Raw genomic sequence first — 23,449 nt, forward strand, 5'->3', positions numbered from 1 at the left:
CATCAAGCTGTAAAGTGCAACCTATTAGGACAAAACTATACACAGCCACACAGTCACAAAGCCAATAAGAGAATCGCCACCAAATGAATAAGAACAAATAAAAAGAACATTTTCATACAACACAAATAAAAAAACATTTGGTCCAAATAAATCAATGAATGACATGTATGATGTTGACCTGCTCAATATTTTCAAAAGTGTAACACAAGAGTTTAAACGGCAGCACATAATGCAGTAGGCTTAGCCAAGCTTGACACACAGTTAAACCATGCAAGAGCGATGACAGAATGTTTGTCAGGCTGGGAAAATGATGATTAATGAGCATGTTTGCGAGTAAATACCGCTTCTGGACGAAGTCAATGTAAGCAACATCTATAGGTACTATATAAAGGGACCTTCAGACAGTTTAACTGATTGTGTTTATTATGCAGAAAATCTTTATTGATATTATTTTTTTTTCATGCACGTTATAAATAGAAAAGGGGAACTCACTCGCCGCAGGGTCGGTCAAATAGCTGTAGCGCTTACGCAAAGCTAAGGAGGCAAAGGTATGGCGTCGTTCTGGCCTTTCATTCTGAAACAAAAACAAAAAGATGCTTGAACATAAAATATGGTCAGATGGTTATGCTAACCTAAAAGAAAATTATGTTAAGTTGTTAATTTAGTAGGAAGATGCCCTGTTTCGAGTGAATCACCATTGTTGCAACCAAAGACAACTTTGTCTATATGCTCTTCAACATAAAGCAGTAACTACAGTGGTACCTTGACTTACAGGTTTCGATCCGGGAACAAGCTCGTAACTCAATTTACTCGTATATCAAATAATTTTCCCCTACTGTAATGAATTTAAATGCCTTTTCAATTGGTTCCAACTCCCCCAAAAAACACTACAATTGTTTTGTTACTTTATTTTAATAAGGAAAAATAGTGATATAATAATGCATAATAGTACTGTATTGTAAAATATAAACATGTAAAAGAAAATCTAAATAAACCAACTGGTTTTATCGAGTGTAATTTACCCAAAAGTCTCACACACACTGTAGTACATTTGTGTGTTGATGTGTGACTTTCAGCGGCGTGGCCGAGTGAGTGACATCTGGAGCTGCTTACTACAGTTAGTGCAGTGTAGTGTATGATCCATGCTCCTTGCAAGTGCTTTCATTTTCTGTTTGTGTGTTTGACTGGTAAAAGTGCACGGGCAAGTTTTTTCCCTCCCTTCACTCAAGCGGCAGCGTACCTGAAGTTCGCTCCTAACTCCAATTTTGGCTTGCATCAAAGCATAAAAAAAAAAAAAAAAAGAAACCGAGTAGTGATGTTACTCAATCTTTTAAGTTGGGGTCCTCTTAAATCAGGGTATCACTGTATTTAATTTTTTTTTTTTTTTTTTTTTTTTACTTTACTAGGTTGACATGGTGCCTTATTAAAATCGTTCAATGCTACTTTTGTTTTAAGAATATCACACGCGGTCACTGCGTCAAACAGAAAATATATTTGTAGAAATGTGGCATACAGCTGCAAAAGTTAGGACTTCTAGACACTCAATTATCTGTCAGTATTGGTGAAAATATTCCACTGACAAAAATTATAGAACCATAGGACGAAAAAAATAGGATGTTCTTATAGCTGTTGATTTGCACTTGAGCGATTACAAGCAAAGGAGGACACGTGGTGAGAGGTGTGAAACATTTAGCGTAGGACTTGAGATGAAGAGGGTAAATAAAAATAATTTGATTGAAACAAGTACCTTTTCCATTCATGCACGAAGCATTTTTACTCAATAAAAGCTAACAGAGCGGGACAAATTAAAAAAAAAAAAAAAAAAACAATAAACAAAAAAAAACAGAAGCAGTTGTAAGTGTGATGATGAAGAGACTATTTACCTCATCGTCAGGATCAGACTCCGTATCCTGTGGAATTCCCAAGATGCATTGCGGCAGGCGGAGGGAGAGAGATGACAAAATGGAGAGCGGGGACATTGTAATGAGATGGAGTGATGAAAATGGAGCAGCAAAACAAAAAAAATGAGAGAAAACATCAGGAGTAAAAAAAAAAACAAAAAAAATAAATCTAGCAGTATTATAAGAATAACAATAATAGCAAAACATACCAAGCAAAAGCACCATTTTCTTGCAACAAAGGAGAAGTGTTAACCCCTCTTAACATAGTGCCAGGCAGCAGCAGAGCAAAGCACTATATATATATATATATATATACACACATACACACACACACACACACACACACACACACATTGTGGGGTCTTTTTACTGGCTCAATATGTGCAATAAAAGACAAATAGGCTGTCATCTCTTAAATCCAATGGCCATCTCCTCTTCGTAATTTGAATACCATGTCGGTGATATGACATGAGCCGAAAAGCACGCAGGACTCTTGATAACGTGACGCCTACCTTCTTGTGTGTCGGCAGTGTGATATTCAGATTGCATATGGCACTCTGCGGAAAAGCTTTAGAGGTTTTTGGTTCCTTCAGGAATGACAGCCGGCCACAGGGCTCTTGGCCCATATCTCTGATCTGTAGAAAAGACATGGAACTGCATTGGTGAGAGGGGGGAAACAAAATTATATAACAGCTTTTTGCCCTGACATACTATGTTGTATACCAATTATGAGCGATTAGTTGCTCAATTCACTCTCATTGATTGTTGATTAATCGTCACAGGAAGTAATTGAGGTGAAATGGATTGCACTACTTGGCTTCAACCAGCAGACGCATTCATCTGCAATGCAGTCAACAAACAGATCCAGTGTTCCTTCTTCCACAGAGAACAGAGGACACGAGAAGCCTAACTGCTGTTAAAGACTGCCGTTCTGACATCAGTTGCTGGATCCCACAGCATTTTCGACATAACTTGAAATCGGAAATAATTATTTTTCCCCATGTATAACTCCACCCATATCACTAAATCCAGCTTTCGTACATTTACAGATAATAATCACAAGCACAGACATAAGCGAAATTTTATAGTCGCAGTTCACCTTCACAACCCACATTAATAGTCATTCAGTCCTGCTTCTTCCGCGTGAATAGTATAATTGTGTACAGGGGATAACTGAAACTAATATACACATAGGAAAATGCTTTTCAGAATGCCAATTCCTAATTTCAATATTAAAACTTATTTATATATTTGATGTAATATTACAATTTTCTTCAAATGGTGAATTTTTTTGTTGTTGTTAGTTTTAAAATATGTATAGTGATTCGATATAATGAATCCCACTTGAACTAACTGAAACTAAGATAAGTGAAGTTTTCGACGTATTGAGATGCACCTGGATGTATATTAGAATTACTACACTGTATTTTGAAGTGAGAACTTATTTCGATTTACATTTCATAAAGTGGAGAGGGTTAGTGGGCATCATATACTGCAGTAAAAATCTTGTACCTTCACGTTGAAAGGAAGTCTGTTTTCCTTAAAGGAGTAGAAATTAAAAGCAAGGTGCTGTCCACTTTTGGTCAGCGGAGAGAGGTTGCCATAGCAGTCCACATAAATGGGCTTGCCCTCCAGAACCTGCAAGAGGCCGTTAACAAAAAAGTGACAATGATGACAAAAGTGTTGAGACACAGCTTAATCAATTAATCAAACAATCAGGGGTTGGGTCCATTTTAGTCAAGTATGACACAAGCTCACCTCGATGTCTTTACTCCGGGCCACCTCCTCAAAGTTCTCCTGCTGCTCAAGGGTCTTGTCCACTTTGTCGTCCGTCATGCAGAAGCAGCGGAGACGCGCCTCCACCGGGTCGTTCATCTTGGCGAACACCACAAACTTGGCCAGGTACGGCACGCAGATCAGCTCCCGGTATAACTGAGATGCTAGACCCACCGTCTCAGGAATCTGGTGACAGTCTGCGAGCCAGAACCTGCCCAGGATGAGACGGGAGGAGAGAGACTTTGTTAAGGAATATCAAGGATAGTCAAATGAATGGGGATTTACCTTTTAGCGGCTTCCATCTGTCTACGATAAATACTTCCAATTGGGGCTCATTTGGGAAATTGGGAGTTCATCAAAGGGGTTGAACGGTGGACGACTGGTTAGTACACCTGCCTCACAGTTCTGAGGATCCGGGGTTCAAATCCGGCCTCGCCTGTGTGGAGTTTGCATGTTCTTCCTGTGCCTGCGTGGTTTTTCTCTGGGTACTCCGGTTTCCTCCCACATCCCAAAAACATGCATGGTAGGTTGATTGAAGACTTTTTGCCCGTAGGTGTGAATGTGAGTGCGAATGGCTGTTTGTTTCTATGTGCCCTGCGATTGGCCGGCGACCAGTTCAAAGTATACCCCGCCTCTTGCCCGACAATAGCTGGGATAGGCTCCAGCACGCCCGTGACCCTAGTGAGGATAAGCGGTACGGAAAATGGATGGATGGAGTACGTCAAAGGACAAGCCCTGGAACTCCTACAAAATTGCTGCTTCCAACCTAAATGGCTGATTCCTGTTCCATTTCAGGCATGTGTCAGTGTAACTGGTGTCAGGGGGCTGAATTTTTTTAAACTTACGTCCTGTTATGATACACACCAAATTTCATGTCAAGAAGCAATAATTTATAACTTTCTCGAGGAGGGTGCTACTGACTGAGGTTGGGGGTTCGTGTTCAGCATCCTGATTTTCACTAGGATACACACGAGAGAAAAAATTGGTGAGTGTTCGGGCATGTTGAGGCCTCCAAAAAGGCACATAAATTAGTTGGAAGAATAGTAATACACAATAATTCTGCCTGGTGCTCGGGCCTGAGTTATTGCCACTATTATTATGGACCGGTGCTAGTAAAAAAGCAGTATTCCCGCTGATTTAGCTTTCAAATTGAAATACAGTAATCTGCAGTGATATCTTGGTTCACCCATTTCTGTCAGGTTATGTCAGAGATTTTTCTGTTACACCTATTTAATTTTTTGTGTTGAAAATCATTTACAATGCGTTTAAAAAACATTCCCGGGGGATAGTAACCAAGTCGAATAGTGAAAATATGCAACTAAGTGACATCACCACACAAAGGTTTATAATTGACAATAAATAGCACAAAATGGCAGCAAAGCAGGACTTTTGTCAAAATGAAGCTTCTCAACTCACTTCAACATAGTTTCTTGGCACCAAGACGGCACAAAAATAAGTCAATTTTAAGGGGAATGGAGGATAGGTTTCCCCCCCAAAATCTGACAATATGTGAATTCCCGACCACCGAACTGTGAATTTGCAGTGGTTCGTTGTAAGGTACTGTATATTCAAATTAAACTTACCTGGCCGACACATTTGTGGTAAAGGAGACGCAATCGGTCACAAAGGAAAGCGGCGTGGTTCCCGTGATGTCTTCCCACTGGGCGGGGGACGTTCCTCCTATACGAGGCAAAGGACAAAACATCCCATAATAAAGCCCATCCATTATGTCTTGCGTGCTCTGATAATTTCAAGGTGTCCGTGCCTGTGATGCTGCAGAGCAAACGCAGGCAAGGGGCCGCGTCACCCCGGTGGCCGGTGGGGTGGCCTTCTGCCTGGCGAGGCGGGACCGGGATGGTCATTGTGATTGGCTTGTGGAACTTCCTCCTCCTGGGCTCCACGGTGACAATGGGGCTGAAGGTGGCTCTGTTCCCGAGGACCGCCCTCACCATATCGTCAGGAACAGGCTGAGCCTAAAGAAAGGAAATAAAATTGTCATGTACAATGGTACCTTGACTTCATGAGTTGAATTTGTTCCGTCATCAAGCTTGTAACTGAATTTATTTATATCAAATCAATTTTTCCTATTGAAATGACAAACCCCCGCCCCCATTCCCCAAATTGCTACCTGTTTTTAATTTGAAAAAAATAATGTCTTGTCCATCCATCAATTTTCTATAACACTTATCCTCATTAACATTGCAAGTGAGATGGAGCCTACCCCAGCTGACTTTGGGCAAGGGGCGGGGTACACGATGGACTTGTGGCCAGCCAATTGCAGGGTACATATAGACAAACAACAATTCACACTCACTCCTATGGACAAGTCTTCAATGAACCTAACATCCATGTTTACATGCTCACAACACAAAGCAAAAAACATTAAAAATTTGACCAAGCGACTGCTCGTAACTTGAAAAAGCCGTAAGTTGAGGCCCTTGTAGAAGTCAATGTATCACTGTATAAACTGCACACATGGTACAAAACAGCCTACACATTAAGAAGACTATGAGCTGATGTCGTACCAACCTGCAGGCCGACGCGGATCTTCTTGGTCAGCGCCCCCTGCGGGAAGGAAGCCTGAACCATGGGCACAGTGCTGCTGGACAACAGGCCCCCGTCAGGACCCATGTGGTTTGACTCCTGCTTGATCCTTGACACCACAGCAAAATACTGGGGGAAGTCTCTGCTCACGATGCGGCAAATGCGCTTCTTCTCCAACTCGGCAGGGCTGTCCAATTCTGAAACACGCAGATCAGGAGTGGCGATAAACGAAAAATGATTACGACACGTTTACGACAGTGGAACAAAATTTCGGCACGTAATGAACTAGTTTGTGCAGCGGCGTAGGAATACATGGTCATGTGGCACAAGAAGGCCGAGAAGTTACCACTGTATTTCCTGTTATTCATTTAATTTTTTTCCTATTCATGTTGTTCTTATGTTCATGTTGGGATGAGAATCAGCACCTCCAAATCTGAGACCATGGTCCTCAGTCGGGAAAGGGTGGCATGCCATCTCCAGGTCGGGGATGAGATCCTGCCCCAAGTGGAGGAATTCAAGTATCTTGGGGTCTTGTTCACGAGTGAGGGAAGAATGGAACGGGAGATCGACAGGCGGATCGGTGCAGCGTCTGCAGTGATGCGGACTTTGTATCGGTCCGTTGTGGTAAAGAAAGAGCTAAGCCGAAAGGCGAAGCTCTCAATTTACCGGTCGATCTTCGTTCCTACCCTCACCTATGGTCATGAGCTGTGGGTCGTGACCGAAAGAACAAGATCCCGGATACAAGCGGCCGAAATGAGTTTCCTCCGCAGGGTGTCCGGGCTCTCCCTTAGAGATAGGGTGAGAAGCTCGGTCATCCGGGAGGATCTCAGAGTAGAGCCGCTACTCCTCCGCATTGAGAGGAGCCAGATGAGGTGGCTGGGGCATCTGATTCGGATGCCTCCCGGACGCCTCCCTGGTGAGGTGTTCCGGGCATGTCCCACCGGGAGGAGACCCCGGGGACGACCCAGGACGCGCTGGAGAGACTACATCCTTCGGCTGGCCTGGGAACGCCTCGGGATCCCCCCGGAAGAGCTGGATGAAGTGGCTGGGGAGAGGGTAGTCTGGGCGTCCCTGCTGAAGCTACTGCCCCCGCGACCCGACCCGGATAAGCGGTAGAGAATGGATGGATGGATGGATGGTTGTTCTTATGAATATTTACTGTAGTTATGACTTAACTGCTACGTTAGTGTACACCACAGTTGCAGTACTAAAGTCAGAATTACAGTAAATAAGGGTACAAAAAACATGTAGGCTGTAAATATAAAACAAGCAAATTAAAAAAAACTAAGTAGCGTGGTAAATGACCATGCCTTCTGTTGCAGCGTGACCTTGTATTTAGGGCAGTGGGGGGGGGGAAAGGACAAAGGAGCGTCTGTAAGTGATTTCTAAGACACTGTTAGATGCCTAATATACATTTGATAAGTATGAGTGAGCTGAATGGTAGTTAGCTTTTTTTTTTTTAACCTAAAATGGTAATTGCTAGCGTGCTAATGCTAATCGTGATTGCTAACTGTTTAGCATTTAACATTTTGCTGACTCAAATTCTGCATATCAAATTTGTACCATACACTCAGTACCAACACATGCAGTTTAAGGGTTAAGTCCATCCCTCATAAATAAGAATAAAATGCATGTTAGTAACAAAAAATATTTAGTAATTATTAAATTATAATATATATTTTTTGTTTGTTTTTTTGTAATAGTAGGAGGGGCGATTATTATTTGACTATTTGATAAAAAATCAATAGGAGAATCGATTCTAAAAAGATTCAATAGTGACAGCCCTACATGTTTTCATAAGCCGTTATGCTAACCCGTTTGTAAATTTTAATGTTGTGAGCCTAATAAACCGAGGACCCCATATAATGTTTTCAACTACTTGCATAAGAGAATGCATGACATAATGTCCTGTATGTTGTATTTTTAGTTATCAAAAATGTCTCTGGTCATTCAGGACAATTTCTGCAGAGTGGATCAGTTTATTTCAACACATTGAATGGTCATACAAGATTACACAACCGCTTCTTCACCTTCATCCATCCCGGTGACCAGCTCCGTGAGTTCCTCCGGAGTGGAATCGAACTGGTGCTCTCGCCACGTGTCGCCGTTGTCGCTCCTCAACACGATCAGTTCCCGCTCCTTTCCCCGCATGGAGCCGAAATGAGGAATCTCGACAATCACGGGACTGAAAGAAAGCACGGGATCAAAGAGGTCAGTAACAGTGCCACTAGACTGCTTTCCTTGAGTCATAATTTTTCAAACTTACCCAAGAAACTGCGCCCCAGCCGGGCCGACCTCCACCAGTCTGCTGACCAGGCCCTCCCCTTCCACCATGGGTGGCGGGTAGGCGAGTTTATGCCTCTTGGCCAGGCGACAGGTGATACGCGTGGGCGCCGTGCACTTCCTGGGTGGGATGATGATGCGCATGCCGTTATGACGGCTGCCCCTCATGGACCCACCGCGGGCGTCCACCATGAAGCTGACCAGGAACCTGTGTGAGAAAAGAGAAGAGATGTGAGGGGTGAGGAAGAAGAGGCCGAGGCCAAGATGGACAGAAGCCATGGACAAAAAAAGTGAGCAGGACGATCCCCATGCTGTGATCACTGGACACCCAAACACGGAACGGAAAAGAGAGAGGAAAATAATAGAGAAAGCACCAGAGACACGACAAAGAAAGGTGCTTTGAGTTCCGAGAGCTGGCTCACATGAAATGCCTCCAATTGAGGGGAAAACTAAACAGCGATGGGGTTTAGTTTAGTTTGGAGGTAAAAGGTGAGATTGGTGCCAGCGTTTCAGATCCTCTGAAGCAGCAGTCAGTGATCAAATATTACACACCTGCACAGATGTTTCACCAACAGGGTTAATGTAGATAAAAGGTGATACACCACTAACAACAAGTTTGGAATATTTTACTTCTGTGTGATATTTCAGGATGAATCTAAAACGACCTTTACAGGTGAACCCAATTTGACTTAAAAAAAATAATTTCAATGGAATAAATTTCCAACTGTTCAATGTTTCAGTACTTTTTTGCACAACTTGCTATTTTCCAACAAAGAGCTGAATGGTAAAATTCACAACAGGTGTTTGTTTTTATTACATTTCTAAGAACGTCAACTTCTCTGCCTTTCTGTGACTCTTCCAGTCTCTCTGTAGCAACCTGCTGATGACACTCGAAGTCACTTCTCTTTCAAAAATTCAATTTGAAAAAAAACCGAGGTACTGTTGGTCAGTGGTTGGTGTTGTCAAAATGTCAAGAGCATGATGAAGAGGACTGTTTAAATACCAATTCTAATTGAACCAGGAAATGTATTGGTCCATTCGTGGATCAAAAACCTTTTATAAATGTTGCTGTTCACCTCCTTGTTAAAGAACAGTAAAAAAAAAGAGTACCTTAACTTTGAACAGTTGGACATGTACATTCAAAAGTTACAGAAGGTCAAATTAAGTTAACCTGTAAAGGTTCTAGTGCATTTTAGATTCACCCTGAAATTTTACCCAATAGCCAAATATTCCACTTTTTGTGAGTTGTGTACATCCCGTCAGTAAAATGTCGGACACCTGGAAAAGTGAGTACAGCACTGTAATCCCCCGCTATATTGCAGATTTTTTGTTTCTTGAGTTCTTGTGTTTACATTTATAAATACGTTTCAATGTGATTACAGTGTGTGGGAGCGGTATTTTAAGGCTGGAACAATGAAACAAATGTTTTTGATTTTTTATCCCATTAATATTTCATACATACAGTATTTTTAAAACATTTTATCCTTGCAGTTTGTGTGTGTGTGTATATATATATATATATATATATATATATAAAACTACGTTAACAATGGGACTTTAAAAAAGTGTGCTTAAATGTGTTTAAAATGTGTGCAAGGGGTATTTTAAACTATCAAAAATTTATTAAAACAAATTTAATGGTCTCTCTATATCACCGGTTTTTACCATTTGTGAGTGGGTCTGAAGCGGAGGATCACTGTATATATTCTTCTTGTAAGTGTGAGTGAGTGTGAGTTTTCTGTAAATGCAGTATAAGGTTATTCATGTACTCTGTAAGAGAAAGGTGGCACATCAATAACACAAAGATGACACACTTGTACTATCTCTAGGCAATGCAAATGAAACACCAGACCACACGGATGACACTAGCACACATTAAGGGGTGGGAGAAAAAAAGGGTACGTCGGGAAAAAGATAAGGGGAGGCAGTGGTGAATGAGTGAGTGGCATCGCTGAGGGGGAGAGGGGGAGTCACGCATTACAGTCTTCACCTGGAGTCATACTGAGGGAGCGGGGAGGAGAAGCTGTAAAATAAACACATGGAGACAATGCAGGAGGAGGCAAACCCCCGAAACCTAGTTTTAGTATCAAGGTTGACAATCGCTGTCGGTATCTATGGCGACAAAACACAAACATTACACACTACATCGGGACGGAAAACAGAACACACTGACTGGGAGTTTTAACAAAATAATGTAGGATCACATTAAGGGAAATAATGTGTTGTTTAAGTTTGCACAAAAAAGAACCAAAGTATCATTCATATAAAAAATTACTGAGGTTCCTTAGTTTACCTGGATTTCAAAGTTGCAAGCGACTAATGACTAATGTGTCGTCACGTGACACAAGAAGGCATGGTCACTGACTGCCATACTTACTGCTTTGAATCACATTGTTTTATATTAGCGTAGGTTAGTGAGAAACTACGGTAAGTTCCGAGCTCTTGACACCACCAGTTGTTGGTTGTGCATTTGGTAGCTGGGGCGTCAGTAGAGACATATCGACCTATTACACTTCTTAATGCCACCACTATCATGTCGCAATTAGAGAAAGCGTCATCACTATCCAAAAAACAACATAACGGCACACAACTGTGCCACATCCATAATCTGGAGGAGTTCACAATCAATATTTATCGAACAACAAATGTGACAAAAACAAAACATGATACCAGAGATGCTGATTCCTAAATATATGAACTCATTCACTGCCATTAATGGCTGTTGAATTCAAATATCCATGTCAATATGGAGGACTGGCAGTCCTGTGTGCAGACCTCCACAGACGTGTTTTGCTCATCAAAGTTTTGCTCCGACCAACCGTAGCACAACATAAAAATCCTGCACCAGCGCTGCAGATCTCTGCTGACTACCCGGCCTTGCCGTATGTGGAGCTGTATATGCAATCACGGAACATGTTTACACACGCTTATAAACATATCCGCATGCCCTCTTGACATTCTTACCCAGAGTGGATGGGGCTGGACGCGATGTTGTGGCCGTGGTCCACGGTATCTGGGGTCCAGCTGTAGCGCCGCACACACTCTGAGTTGTATTCCCTCGTCACTGACAGGTGCTGGAAATAGAAAGAGGCGGGTGAAGAGAGAAGAGAGGTGCAAGCTGAAGGATGTGATGGTATAGGTACATGGCAATGAATTATAAATATCGTGGCAAAGTTACTTTCAGTAGTTCAATTAAAAGAAGTCACGCCCATATATCATATACAATGGACCCACGCATACTTGCGGTTCAGCACCTGTGGATTCACCTATTTGCAGATTTTCTTTTTTTTTCATTTTTCTTCATTTTTTTCCTTTTTTGGGCGTAACCAACCCCAAAACGGTTTACCTATGGTTCAGCTCCGCTTATTCAAGAATTTGTTTGAGTTAAAAAAAATACATGGACATACAAAAATATACAATATATACAATTGTCTGCGGATTTCCGCTATCCGTGGTCCGGCCCGGTCCCGATCCCCCGCAAACATCTGGGGTTCACTGTATATTTATTAAACAAATAGGCATAGGAAGGCCAAGTCCCACCTAGTTTCCATATTAATTATTTTGATGTTTCTTATTCAATAATCTCATTCCTTGAGATGCTTTTCATGAGCTGTTTTTCAAAAAAATCATCAAATATTTCACTTTGTGTGCAGTGAATCTAGATGAGTTTCACTCTTTTAATTGAACGACTCAACTAAATAGTTTTCAACAATATTCTAATTGATTCACATGATAATGTGTGTGACATAAAAACAAGCATGGGTGAGCAGAGAATGGATGTCAGAGGTCTCTTTTTTTTTAATACCTTATTTAGTGGGTCGACCAGGTAGGAAATGTCTTTAGAGATACTCTGAAGCTTCGGGAAGAGGAAACAGTCAAGAGTTGCGCTTAATCACAATTTATGATGTTTAGTTTGTAGTGAGGATGAGACGTTATTACAATTAAACCATACGTAATGACACTTAAATGTATCAGATGTGAGTGGACCTCTACTAAAGAAAAATAGTTGAACTCACGTAAATGTGTTCATTTAGCTTTTAAATCAATTTGAGTGCCTATTTTAGCCGTGTATAGTTTGGGTTCTTGGGTGATGTCGTCACTGAACTAGTAGGCTACATTACAGCTGCCGTTTATAATACGACAGGTTACAGTTTCTGGTTTAGCTCTTGACCACCAAAACAATGATCAGACAGGCGGGGATCCCTGTAGTGTGAGCTGAGATTTTCCATGAGAAAATAAGAGAAAGGAGGAGGGGGGTGCGCTCCTATTAGGTAATTTTTGAGGTAAACTTCAAATTCTAGATGCTACATATACATTCTGAACACTTTGGCAAGCATTGTATTGGCACTTTTATGTCCTTGTTCAGCACAGAAAGGTGTGAGGGGGGACTTTGAGATGGCGGCGTGCCTTACCGTGTCCTTGGTGGGGGCCAGGATCTCCTCGATCATCATGCTGTCCCGGGCGAAGGAGCTGCGGTTGAGGGTGCTGGACCTATCCGAACTGAAGGAGCGGAGGCTAAATGTTACCACGCAAGCCAGCGTCGCGGGGCAACGACAAGCGACGGGCGGCAGGGCAACATGATACAGGACAAAAAAAAGCAAGGAATTATGTTACTTCATGCAACCTCCAGGGAACATGTTTTTGTTTTTAATCTAACTAGAGAGAGTGTCCAGAGTAGAAAATTAGGAGGCGGAAAGGAGGATGTGATTCTGGAGAAGCAGATTATTCGGGGATGGAAATATTACTACTACTACGATCACAACTACTACCACCACTACTGCTGCTGCTAGAGTAAGATCAGTTTGGTTTTGCACAGAAAAAAACTAAAAATAAAAAAGTAGGCCAGCTTCTGTGGTTTCTACTAATTCCAGTGCAAACTGTAACATTCGTGTGTTGGGGCGGCTCCTTGTGAGTGTTGTCATTTTGTATGTGCATGTTTGACTGTTTTTACCGTTCGAGAAACAGCTGAACGTGCATCTGCAGTTGGAGCACTCGTAAATTAACACTGTATAGGGTGTTTCAAAAATATTTACATCATAGTCTAATAACAATTCTGACACAAATGATCTCAAATTTTAAGATCTTAAGTTTAATGTTTTACTTTTTTCTCTTTTTTTCAAGATGAAGAAAGACATCCACTTGTGATAAAAAGTCATTTGGGGTGTTAGAATATGCTCAAACACCATCCAAGAGGAGTGTTGGAGGAACTTCACTAAAACTTCACCAACTGCAGAAAAGCGGATTGAAAAGCTTGAGGGAAAACGTGTTATGTTATGTTATGTTACAGTGTGAATACTGAACATTTTTTTTAGCTTTGTGAAACAGGTTATAAAATCTATATCCGTTTGAATATGTAGTTGGAATGTTGAGGAATAAGTCTGTTGTTTTACAACATGAAGCCTATTTAATTTTTGTGATATCATATTGCAAATGGGCGGCACGGTGGCCGACTGGTTAGAGCGTCAGCCTCACAGTTCTGAGGTGCGGGGTTCAATCCCCGTCCCCGCCTGTGTGGAGTTTGCATGTTCTCCCCGTGCCTGCGTGGGTTTTCTCCGGGCACTCCGGTTTCCTCCCACATCCCAAAAACATGCATGAATTGGAGACTCTAAATTGCCCGTAGGCATGACTGTGAGTGCGAATGGTTGTTTGTTCCTATGTGCCCTGCGATTGGCTGGCAACCAGTTCAGGGTGTACCCCGCCTCCTGCCCGATGACAGCTGGGATAGGCTCCAGCACCCCCGCGACCCTAGTGAGGAGAAGCGGCTCAGAAAATGGATGGAAATGGATGGATCATATTGCAAATGATATCACATTTTTGGGCAACACCCTGTATATGCCTGATGAGTATTAGTCTGTTTTCTTTACACGACTTGACTCCACACAGAATGCCGATTTGTGTTTTGCCCTGGCTATTTTGTGGAGTATCTCAGGCTAAAATCTAAAGTCTTTTTGAGTCTGTCCGCACCACTAATATGTGATCTTTGGCTCATCATTAAGACTGTAGAGAGTTTCATGTGTCCTAAAAGACAAACAACTAAGCTGCCCGTTTGTGACGGGGGTTTGGAGGGAGGAAAATGCGGAGCTCAGCGTGTCGAGCTGGGGCGCAGTTTGGCACAAAGAGAAGGCCTTTTTATTCACCACCGCGTTACCGAGCAACTCTGCGCAGCCTAAATGGACTCAGTGGCAATTCCCAATTGGAAGTCTCCCAAGCCAACATCCGTTCAAAGGGTCGTCCTTCCTTTCTAGTCGCTTCCCCGGTGTTCGTTATGCAATGTTTCAGTCTGTATCCAGAATGTCACATCACCTGTCTCTCTCTCTCTCTCTCTCTCCTCCATGCCTTTCTTTCTACAGAATGATAGTCCTTTCATTCAGCTACTTTTCCCTTAGCACTTTTTCATCCCTCTCAGCTAGTTCATCCTCCTCTCCTTCCGTCTTCTTTCAACACTGCTCCATTCGTCTTTCCGGAGATCAAGCTGCCTGCCATCCTTTCTTGAAGCTGCACAGCACATTATCCAGATTACTTGATACTATGAGTTACATTCACAACTTTGCCGATTATTGACAAAACATCCAGAATCCTCCTGATGACTGCCAGGGCATCTCCACTGATTTACGGCCCCTGCAACATACGACTTTGTTTACAGCTTGGCTGTCTTTCCCAAGGTCCCCTCTGTTTCTCTTACAGACACCATTACACCAGTCGCGACACCATATTACAGTATGTCTAGCGAAACATAGGTAGTGTCAGAGTCGAAAAAGAAAGGGCAGAGAAAGGCCATCGATTTCGACATTACGATAATATAAATCCAGCTCCGCGGGGCCGAGAGGAGAGTTAATGAGATTGGAAAAGGGCTTTAGGTAGCCTGCTACACTGTCGCTAAGCCACTAAGAGACAGTAGATACAGTCCAACAGCTTCCACATCGACTTACAACTGATTGGTCGCAAACGAGTGTGCTCAGCAATCAACACGACTAACTTGCATTAAAACCAGCAAAGAAGAATATGCCTGTGACAAGTTAAACACTTCTCAGTATGAAAGTTCCCAAGAACGGACTCTCATACTTGGGGGAACAAGCTTTGGAGTTCATATTAGACGAAATGTGTAAGTAGAAGATGGCATTGAGACATTTCTTGGCATGCTGTGGACAGTTTGGTCAGTGAATGACTTTTTTTTTTTCACATATTCTAACATATATGGAGCTGAACTATTGTCACATATGGTGCATTGGTAGCTTAAAGGGGATATATTATGGAAAACTGACTTCTCAACTGCCTGTTTAATAGCGCTGTCCGAAACGCAAAACCTCCCATTTGCAGTATTTTCTGATTGGGGGATTTCACCTTGACAAATAGCCTTCTCAAAAAGGTAAAATTTTCAGATAGGAGATTTTGCGTTTTGGCCATCGAGGGCCCTCAAGTGTGAAACACATTCATTGCCATTGACTGCTTTAAAAGTCAAATATCCATGTGAACTGGGAAGGCTGGCACTGAATGAGTTTTAAATAGCCTTTTTTTTTTTTTTATCATCTGCCCATTTCTGAAAATGTTGTCCATGAGCGAGCTACTCTGCACTTCCGCCCCACTGTTACATAACAGTGATGCTAATTGACATAATAACCACTACCAAACCAAGTTTCTCCACCCATGACACAACAAACCAGGGTGAACATCCAGAGCCACTTTCAAGCCACAGCCAAAGTCCAGTCACCAGACTGCATGCTCTTAAACACTATCATGCAGAAACACCCACATCCCAAACGGTTGGTCCTTGGGGTATTTTAAGACACCTGTGAACTGAATGAAATGCATAATTTGTCTCCTTAAAGTAACAACTACGGATTCCTGCCCCTAACTTGTGTGCCTGATCCCTGGAAGTTGCCGCTTCAAAGAAAAGCCACGTCAAAGTTACGGCATTAGTGCACAAAAATCAAAACTGAAGAAGGCTCAGGTAAACATAATGTAGCAGAGCCTGCATTGCAAAATTCTTCCAGCACATATGATGACTCAGGCAAACAGATGAGGGAAATAATGTGATCACAACACTGCAACACAGGGACAAAACTACCGCAAACAAACACTGTGGGACACAGAGGGAAGGTCTCAGTTGGCGTTAAGGGGATTTATGGGGTGTGAGTTTAGGGCAGGGTGCCAGCGGATGAACTAAAGATTCCTACAATACTACTCTTATCTTACCTGATTCTAGGGCTAGAGCGAGAGATGAGGTGCAAGGAAAAGAAAACAAAGGAGAGCATCAAGCAAAGTCTCACTTTTAGTCTTCAGAAACCCAAATTTGTGTGGTTGCAGTGTGGAAGTCATACACAGAAAGCTACAGAGAGTAAAACTAAAGTTCTAATACACATTGGAAAATCTATTCAGTTGCATCAGAAACAACAGATCTCATGATACAGTTATCAGGAAGTTTCATATGACTATATTGTAATATACTAAAGTCTCGGAACACCTGCATAATCTGATAGGATCACATACAATGGCTGTATTCAAAATAGTATTTACCCTAAAGTGGGGTATACACTTTGCAATAAGCTAATTTTTCCTCTCTTTCAAAAAAGACAAAAAGGCCCAATTTTTGTTTTTTTTCCCGGACCATCCACAGTATGTCAATATATTGACATTGATACAGTGTGTTTTTCACTGCAGCGTTTCCCCTGGATTCAGGTCCGCGTAGCAGTCCACAGGGCCTATCCGAGCTCCAATATTCAGCGCGTTTATTTCTCTAATTGGGGCAACTTTGTAACCCCACGTTTGAAAAATGCTGAATCATTTTATCTGTCCCTTGATCATTAGATTGCAACTTTCTAGCAGAGAGTGTACAGTGTACACTGTTTCACCAGGTGTCATACATCTGATGTATGCATCAAGCAGTGTAATGCTTTTTTGTTTCCATGAGCATCTTCATCAAAACAAATGACAGACGTTTACCTAGCCGAGCGGGGTCCGATGCTGAAGCCCATGTAGCCCTCCTGAGGGAGAGAGTCATCCCCCAGCTCTTTGAGGTCCTGGGGCCGCAGGTACTTGTCCGTGTCGCAGGTCATGGCATCCTCACCTGGTAAGGGACAGATAGCATCACGAATTGTAAAAATAATAATAATTATTAATTTAATTTAATTTAAAAAAAAAAAAAAAGTGCGGCAGCAAAAGTAGTCCCTTGTAAGATTTTAATTAGGCAGGAGGCCTTGGGACATTCATCTGCCCCAATTATAAGCAGAATGCACCTGCAGAGACCACTACAACTTTTTTCTTGTGTGACACTAAAGCATCTACAAGAACATGCAATAGACAGGACTCATTAAAACATAAAAAATGTAAAATACATCCATTTAAGTATATCCATAGTCACTCTTCTTCTCTCTCCCTGACAGCAAAGCCACCAAAAGCCTGAAGGCACAAATGACAGAATGGGCAGAAAAGTGAGGAACCACCCCACCCCACCACACCGCACCGCACCGCACCTCGATCGGCGGACCGGTGGACGATGACACGCCGCTCCACGAAGCGGGCGGCGCGGCGACCGTGCTTGGCTTTCTCCCTCATGCCTGGAAGATGCTCGTGTGCACCGCACAGCCCCGCAAACACAGTGCTCCTTCACCGCAGCCCCTCCCCTCTCGCCTTTGCCGGTGCCGCACTACAATCGCACTCGAGTTCCACAAAAGCCCCACTCGACGCGCTTCCGGATTCACCTTTCACAATAAAACCCCAAACACTTTTTTTTTTTTTTTTTTTTTTTATACCACGAATGTATGTTCAGGCTCTAAATTCGTCGCCGCTTTTTTGCAAATTCAAGTCAATTTAAGTTACTATTGTGGTCATTTTGACCGTTTGAGTCGACACAAGTGTAGTTGTTGGGATGGTTTGGATGACGTCCAGAAAAATGAAGTCACGATTGTCACCACATGTGAAATAACGCGAGACGTGTATGCCAAAGTTTAGTATGGTACAGTATTCAGCGACGAACGTTGTGCTTTTATTTTGAGAACTTTTACTTCCTGTTGTCACTGTCCGCCATTGTGTTACTTGACAACCCACTTTCACGTTCACAGAAGCGGGTTTTTTTTTCGAATTCTATTTCGTCATTGTTGTTCATTTTCTTCAAATATTATGCAACATTAAAACGTAACATTTACTCACCGATTTCAAGTAACGGTGGAATAATGTCACGATATGTTTACATTGAATCCGTCATCTAATTTCGAGTGACTTACCTTTGTCTAACGCTGCCATAACTCCTTTTTTTAAATTTAGAATTAACGACTCCTTTTACATCTCAAATGAAACTGCGTCTACGCAATCAAATCTACTTGATAACTTCCGAACAAAACACAAAAAAAGTTGCTCTCTCGGTGCACTAGCAGAGAGGAGAGAAGCGTCAAGTCCGGTGACATCTGACGTCTGCAAAGTCCAGAGTTAATTCCCTTAAGAAAGATCATCTCGTTGGCTTTCAAGAGGCGGCACTCTTCTCCCGCAAACGCCTTTTCTGACGCACCAAGAAGGAGAAAGTGGTCCTCCATAAACAAGCACCAACTGCCATTGTTTCTTCTTCGATGGTGGGGGAGGTCTGACCACACACGGAGGAAGCCAATTGAAAGCAATTTGAGTAAGTCCACTTGTTGCAAACTTTGCCCAAGAGTCCAACTGTGCAACTTGGGATGCACAACAAGTCATTTCAACTATGCACGGAGTGCGTTACGACTTAAACGAGTTCCAGAACTCACCGGGACCTAGACAAGACCCACAAAATGATGTCTGTAACTCTTTCAAAGCACAAAACACACAATGTTTTCCAGCTAAATTCTTGCAAAAAAACATCCTTGTATGTATTAAAAGTGAAGATTTAAAGAAGAGTTTGGTTGCATTTAAGGAACATAAGAGACTGCAGCATTTTGTGACCTAAACGTGCACAGTGGGGTCTAAAATTAGATTTGCTGGTATTACTTACAGTTAACATCAGCTTACCTGTGATTGTTTTATTTTGAGATGTCAGCTAAAGCTTGTCCCCCCCCACCCCCACCCTCCCCTCACGCCTCAAGGATTTCAGCACTACAGAATTTGCAGACAGCAGAGTTTTCTTTTGCATGTTGTTTTACATCTGAAGTCTATTCGTTTGAGGAAAGTGGAGGAAAGTTCATTAGTTCATATCATCAGTGTTGCGTTGTTATAACGTTTCAAACAATGGATATTTGAACACAAATGGTGCACCAACACATGTAAACAGAAAATATCATATTCACATGGTTATATTATTTATTCTCGGTGAAAAAAAAACAATATTACTGAGTAGTTGCGACCGTCTTCTTTGTGTATATCCGTATGTCTGTATTATAAGGCTGCCTGGTGGACACCAGAAAGAGCCACACAATTAATTAATCATGTTGCACAAACTGTTTAATTTTTTACATTCTATTCAATTATTTTATTTTTGTATGTTTTGTTTTATATAAAGTAAATACTGTAGAGCGCTGTTCAAACGCTTGACATTTTTGTTGGTGTTTTATGGGGGGGGGGGGGGGGGCGTAACTGATTAATGGCATTTCCATTCATTTCAATAGGGAAAGAGGAATTATTTCTTAATTGTTAATTATTGATGAATAGTTATGAATTGGAATTAATTAAAATAGAGAAGTCAAGGCACCACTGTACAGTGAACTTCTACATAGTTGCAGTTTGGCATTCGCAAATTCACCAGTTTCGGGGGAAACTGGTCCTCCGTTGTTTGCTGAAAAACTCACCGTTTTGCCGTTTTTTTTCTGCTCAGGCCAAAACAAATAAAAGCCTTGGCGGCAACCTGTGGCATCTTGATGCCAAGGAACTATGTTTTAGTGAATTGAGGAGTTCCATTTGACCACAGTTTACACACCATCTTCTGGTATCTTGGGGCCAAGGAACAATACGTTAAAATAAGTTGAGGAGTTGCATTTTGACAAAAATAGCACTTGGCTGCTATCTTGTGGCATCTATAAGCAATTATCAATCTCTCCTTATCCTTATCCCCGCCTTGCTAATAGTTGGGGATTACTGTATAACATCTCCAGGTTAGGAAGGGCGTGCAATGAACTAGTTTACGAAGCTGTGCGAGAATACGTCATCAAGAAGCTCAGCAGCGCAACTACTGTTTTTACTGCTTTTCATATAAATAGTTCTTGAAATTGTCTTTTGATGATTCCCATCATCCCCTTCTACACACACACCCTGACCACCCTGCAGCATAACAAGATTTGCCACCTCTATATAGGATTAGAGACTCTTTACATCCACTCTCTCTTTCTTTACACGAGAACACCACCTGTGAATCGTGCTGGAAACTCTCCTACGAGGGAGCTTCCATCCAGTGCTGGATCATACCTGTTGAGTGACCTATCAGTTGGCACACAAAGTGTAACTCCAGGCACACAAAAGTTGTCAAGGCAACACGTCCATGAAGCAGCTCATCCATTTTACAAGCGTGTTGCGGTTGGAAACAAAGCTCCGGAGAGCTTCTTGTCGTGGTTGTTGATATTTGGGTAGCTTCGCGGCACTTTATGACATCTCTAATTAGATGAGATAATACAAGATTCGTAGGCCTCTTCAACTCTCCTCTCAAAAGTGGAGAACGGCGAGGTGGTGTTAAAAATAACAAATGAGCTTTTAGTGGAAAATAGCATCAATGCTGTCAGTTTGCAAGGAGAGGAATGGAACTCCAAAATAACCCAGCGAAAGCTCACGTCGGAAGCAAAACCAACATCAAAAAGGCATGTTTGTAGTTTTCTGGAATGATAATGTTAGTACGCCCTACGGACAAAAGTATTAGGACACACATCTTTGTGAATTAATTGATTTAGCGCCTTGCATTGGATGCTTCCAGCTTTGTCGGAACAGTTTGGGCAAAGCCGTTTCCTGTCCCTGCATGACTGTGTCCCACTTCACAAAGTAACCTAAGCTTAGGTGAGTTTGCTTTGGAAGAAAAAAGCACGGAACCCGAACATCAAGCCTATCTAACAGCCCAGACACTCCACAATCTTGTAGAAACGTAGCAACTTCAAACTACACAGCGGTACCTTGACTTACGAGATTATTTTGTTCTGTGGACCAAGCTTGTAGCTTAATTTACTATATGAAATCAATTTTCCACACTGAAATAAATTGAAAAGCCATTCATCTGTTCCAGACAGCCCCCCCAAAACACCACAATTTTTGGGGCAAACACATTTTTAATCACGAAAAATAGCATTGCATCGTAAAATTAATTAAAATCAACTGGTTTTATGAGGGGTAATTAAGCCGAACAGTCACACACACACACATAGTAGGCCTCGTACAAGTACAGTGATTCTCAAAGTGTGGTGTGGTATGAAGGCTCCCTCTATTGGCACATGAAAGAATTACTGAATTAAATGCTTAAACTAACCATAACAGTTATTGTGTATGAAACTTTTTTTTTTTTCAAGTACAATACACAATTCCCATAAGCAGCGGCGTATCCAAAGCTTGCACCACCAATTGAAAAGAAAAAACAACTAAAATAACTAAATAATAATAAAACTAAATACAGTAATGTGGATCACTCATAAGTCAAGGTACCACTAAGTATTTCCTTTTATTATAGCTTCCCATAATTGTAAGTGTCCCAATACTTTTGTTCACTCCTGCTCAAATCAGCACAACTTATCCTGGTGTGAGTATCATGAAGAGAAAAGTCGGGTTTTGAAACAAGAATTAGTAGAACCACACACAACAAACCAAACCCACAACCAGAGCGGTTCAGACGGCAAACTAATGAACCAGTACCTTCATCGTCATCTGACACTGACTCCTGCTCGAGACTTTCAGGCACATTGGCCCAAACTGTGTGATTTGAATGCATATGTGGTGACACATGCGCACGTTATGACTTCACAAAGCACAGTCTCCACTACAGTAGAATCATGCAGTGCAGCCCAAAAAAAAAGAAGATATTGTTTGCTCACCATCGTCGTCTGACATGTCCAGGAACTCATTCATGGTTTCCGGGACATTGATTTTGTGTTTTTCAGCTGCACTCTGTCAACGTGAGAGGAAGATAAGATAATAAGTGAAGCGCAGTTCCAAAATACATGATCTATGTGCAGTCTAAGAATACAAATATTTTCCTTTATAAGGATAATAATGAATTTGAACAGATTAAGGACAGTACTGTGATGTATTGTGTAGACATTGGCCTCACAGTGCTGAGGTTCGGGTTCGACTATCTCCTTGTGAGTATTTTGGCTTCACCAAAAACACAATTGTCTTGTCAAAAAGTGGAGAAAATGAGCCTTTTGTGAACAGAAAGATTTCAGGCAGAACAGTGACTTTGACGCTAATATTTTTTGCTTTTATGACACTTCGAACTATAAAACAACGATAATAATTTATTTAAAGATACTATGAAGCACGCCGCGATGGACACTGACTCACCGCATCGCTCGAGTTGAACGTCAGTGGATTTTCATTCCAAGAACTACATAATATTTTGTCACGATCGCGACACACTATCACCTACTGTTACACATACTGTTTATCCTACTCTGCTTGAGTGTGAGGTGCCTAAACTTAGCCGTCTTACAATTTTTCTCTCTCATAATCGATGTAAGAGTCACCCCCTAATCTTTATCTTCTACTCAAAAGCTATGCTGATTTCAAATCAAAAGTGATTGCTACGCAACCATCTGCAGGGATATGTTACAGTATAATAATAATAATACTAATAATAATAAAGGCATAATCAACACCTCCACTTTAAAGCAGACTGCAGCTGCATGTTCAATGAAGGCATATAAGAATATGAGCAGATGCCTCTGCATAGTGAATAATAGATAAATCCCAGTGTGATGCAAGGAAACAACCTTGATCATTAAGTTACATCACAGCAGATGGAGACACACACACACACACACACACACACACACAAAGACTTATTCTGATGCTTGCACAAG

The 23,449-nt window shown here is 41.8% G+C and overlaps 1 protein-coding gene across 39 annotated transcripts in view; it reads right to left on the minus strand.

The window, feature by feature from the left end:
- Positions 1 to 23,449, minus strand: part of LOC133485932 (ankyrin-3-like) — a 124,813-nt gene that overhangs the window by 20,135 nt on the left and 81,229 nt on the right. For 14 of the 39 annotated variants that reach the window (XM_061790342.1, XM_061790343.1, XM_061790366.1 and 11 more), the window contains 17 exons: positions 22,463 to 22,535; positions 22,284 to 22,340; positions 17,445 to 17,568; positions 16,698 to 16,709; positions 12,917 to 13,019; positions 11,469 to 11,578; positions 10,495 to 10,527; positions 8,488 to 8,712; positions 8,252 to 8,406; positions 6,207 to 6,418; positions 5,443 to 5,650; positions 5,261 to 5,357; positions 3,660 to 3,888; positions 3,414 to 3,539; positions 2,414 to 2,536; positions 1,884 to 1,910; positions 493 to 574 (listed from right to left, as the gene is read on the minus strand). In XM_061790342.1, the coding sequence (XP_061646326.1) occupies positions 493 to 574; positions 1,884 to 1,910; positions 2,414 to 2,536; positions 3,414 to 3,539; positions 3,660 to 3,888; positions 5,261 to 5,357; positions 5,443 to 5,650; positions 6,207 to 6,418; positions 8,252 to 8,406; positions 8,488 to 8,712; positions 10,495 to 10,527; positions 11,469 to 11,578; positions 12,917 to 13,019; positions 16,698 to 16,709; positions 17,445 to 17,568; positions 22,284 to 22,340; positions 22,463 to 22,535 (1,996 nt within the window). Of the gene's footprint in view, positions 1 to 492; positions 575 to 1,883; positions 1,911 to 2,413; positions 2,537 to 3,413; positions 3,540 to 3,659; positions 3,889 to 5,260; positions 5,358 to 5,442; positions 5,651 to 6,206; positions 6,419 to 8,251; positions 8,407 to 8,487; positions 8,713 to 10,494; positions 10,528 to 11,468; positions 11,579 to 12,916; positions 13,020 to 16,697; positions 16,710 to 17,444; positions 17,569 to 17,974; positions 18,647 to 18,724; positions 19,335 to 22,283; positions 22,341 to 22,462; positions 22,536 to 23,449 lie in introns of those variants that run through there. The other 25 variants (XM_061790357.1, XM_061790346.1, XM_061790358.1 and 22 more) reach the window with 13 other exon arrangements.

The sequence above is a fragment of the Phyllopteryx taeniolatus genome, chromosome 11 (genome assembly GCF_024500385.1).
Source record: "Phyllopteryx taeniolatus isolate TA_2022b chromosome 11, UOR_Ptae_1.2, whole genome shotgun sequence".
NCBI classification, from domain to species: domain Eukaryota; kingdom Metazoa; phylum Chordata; class Actinopteri; order Syngnathiformes; family Syngnathidae; genus Phyllopteryx; species Phyllopteryx taeniolatus.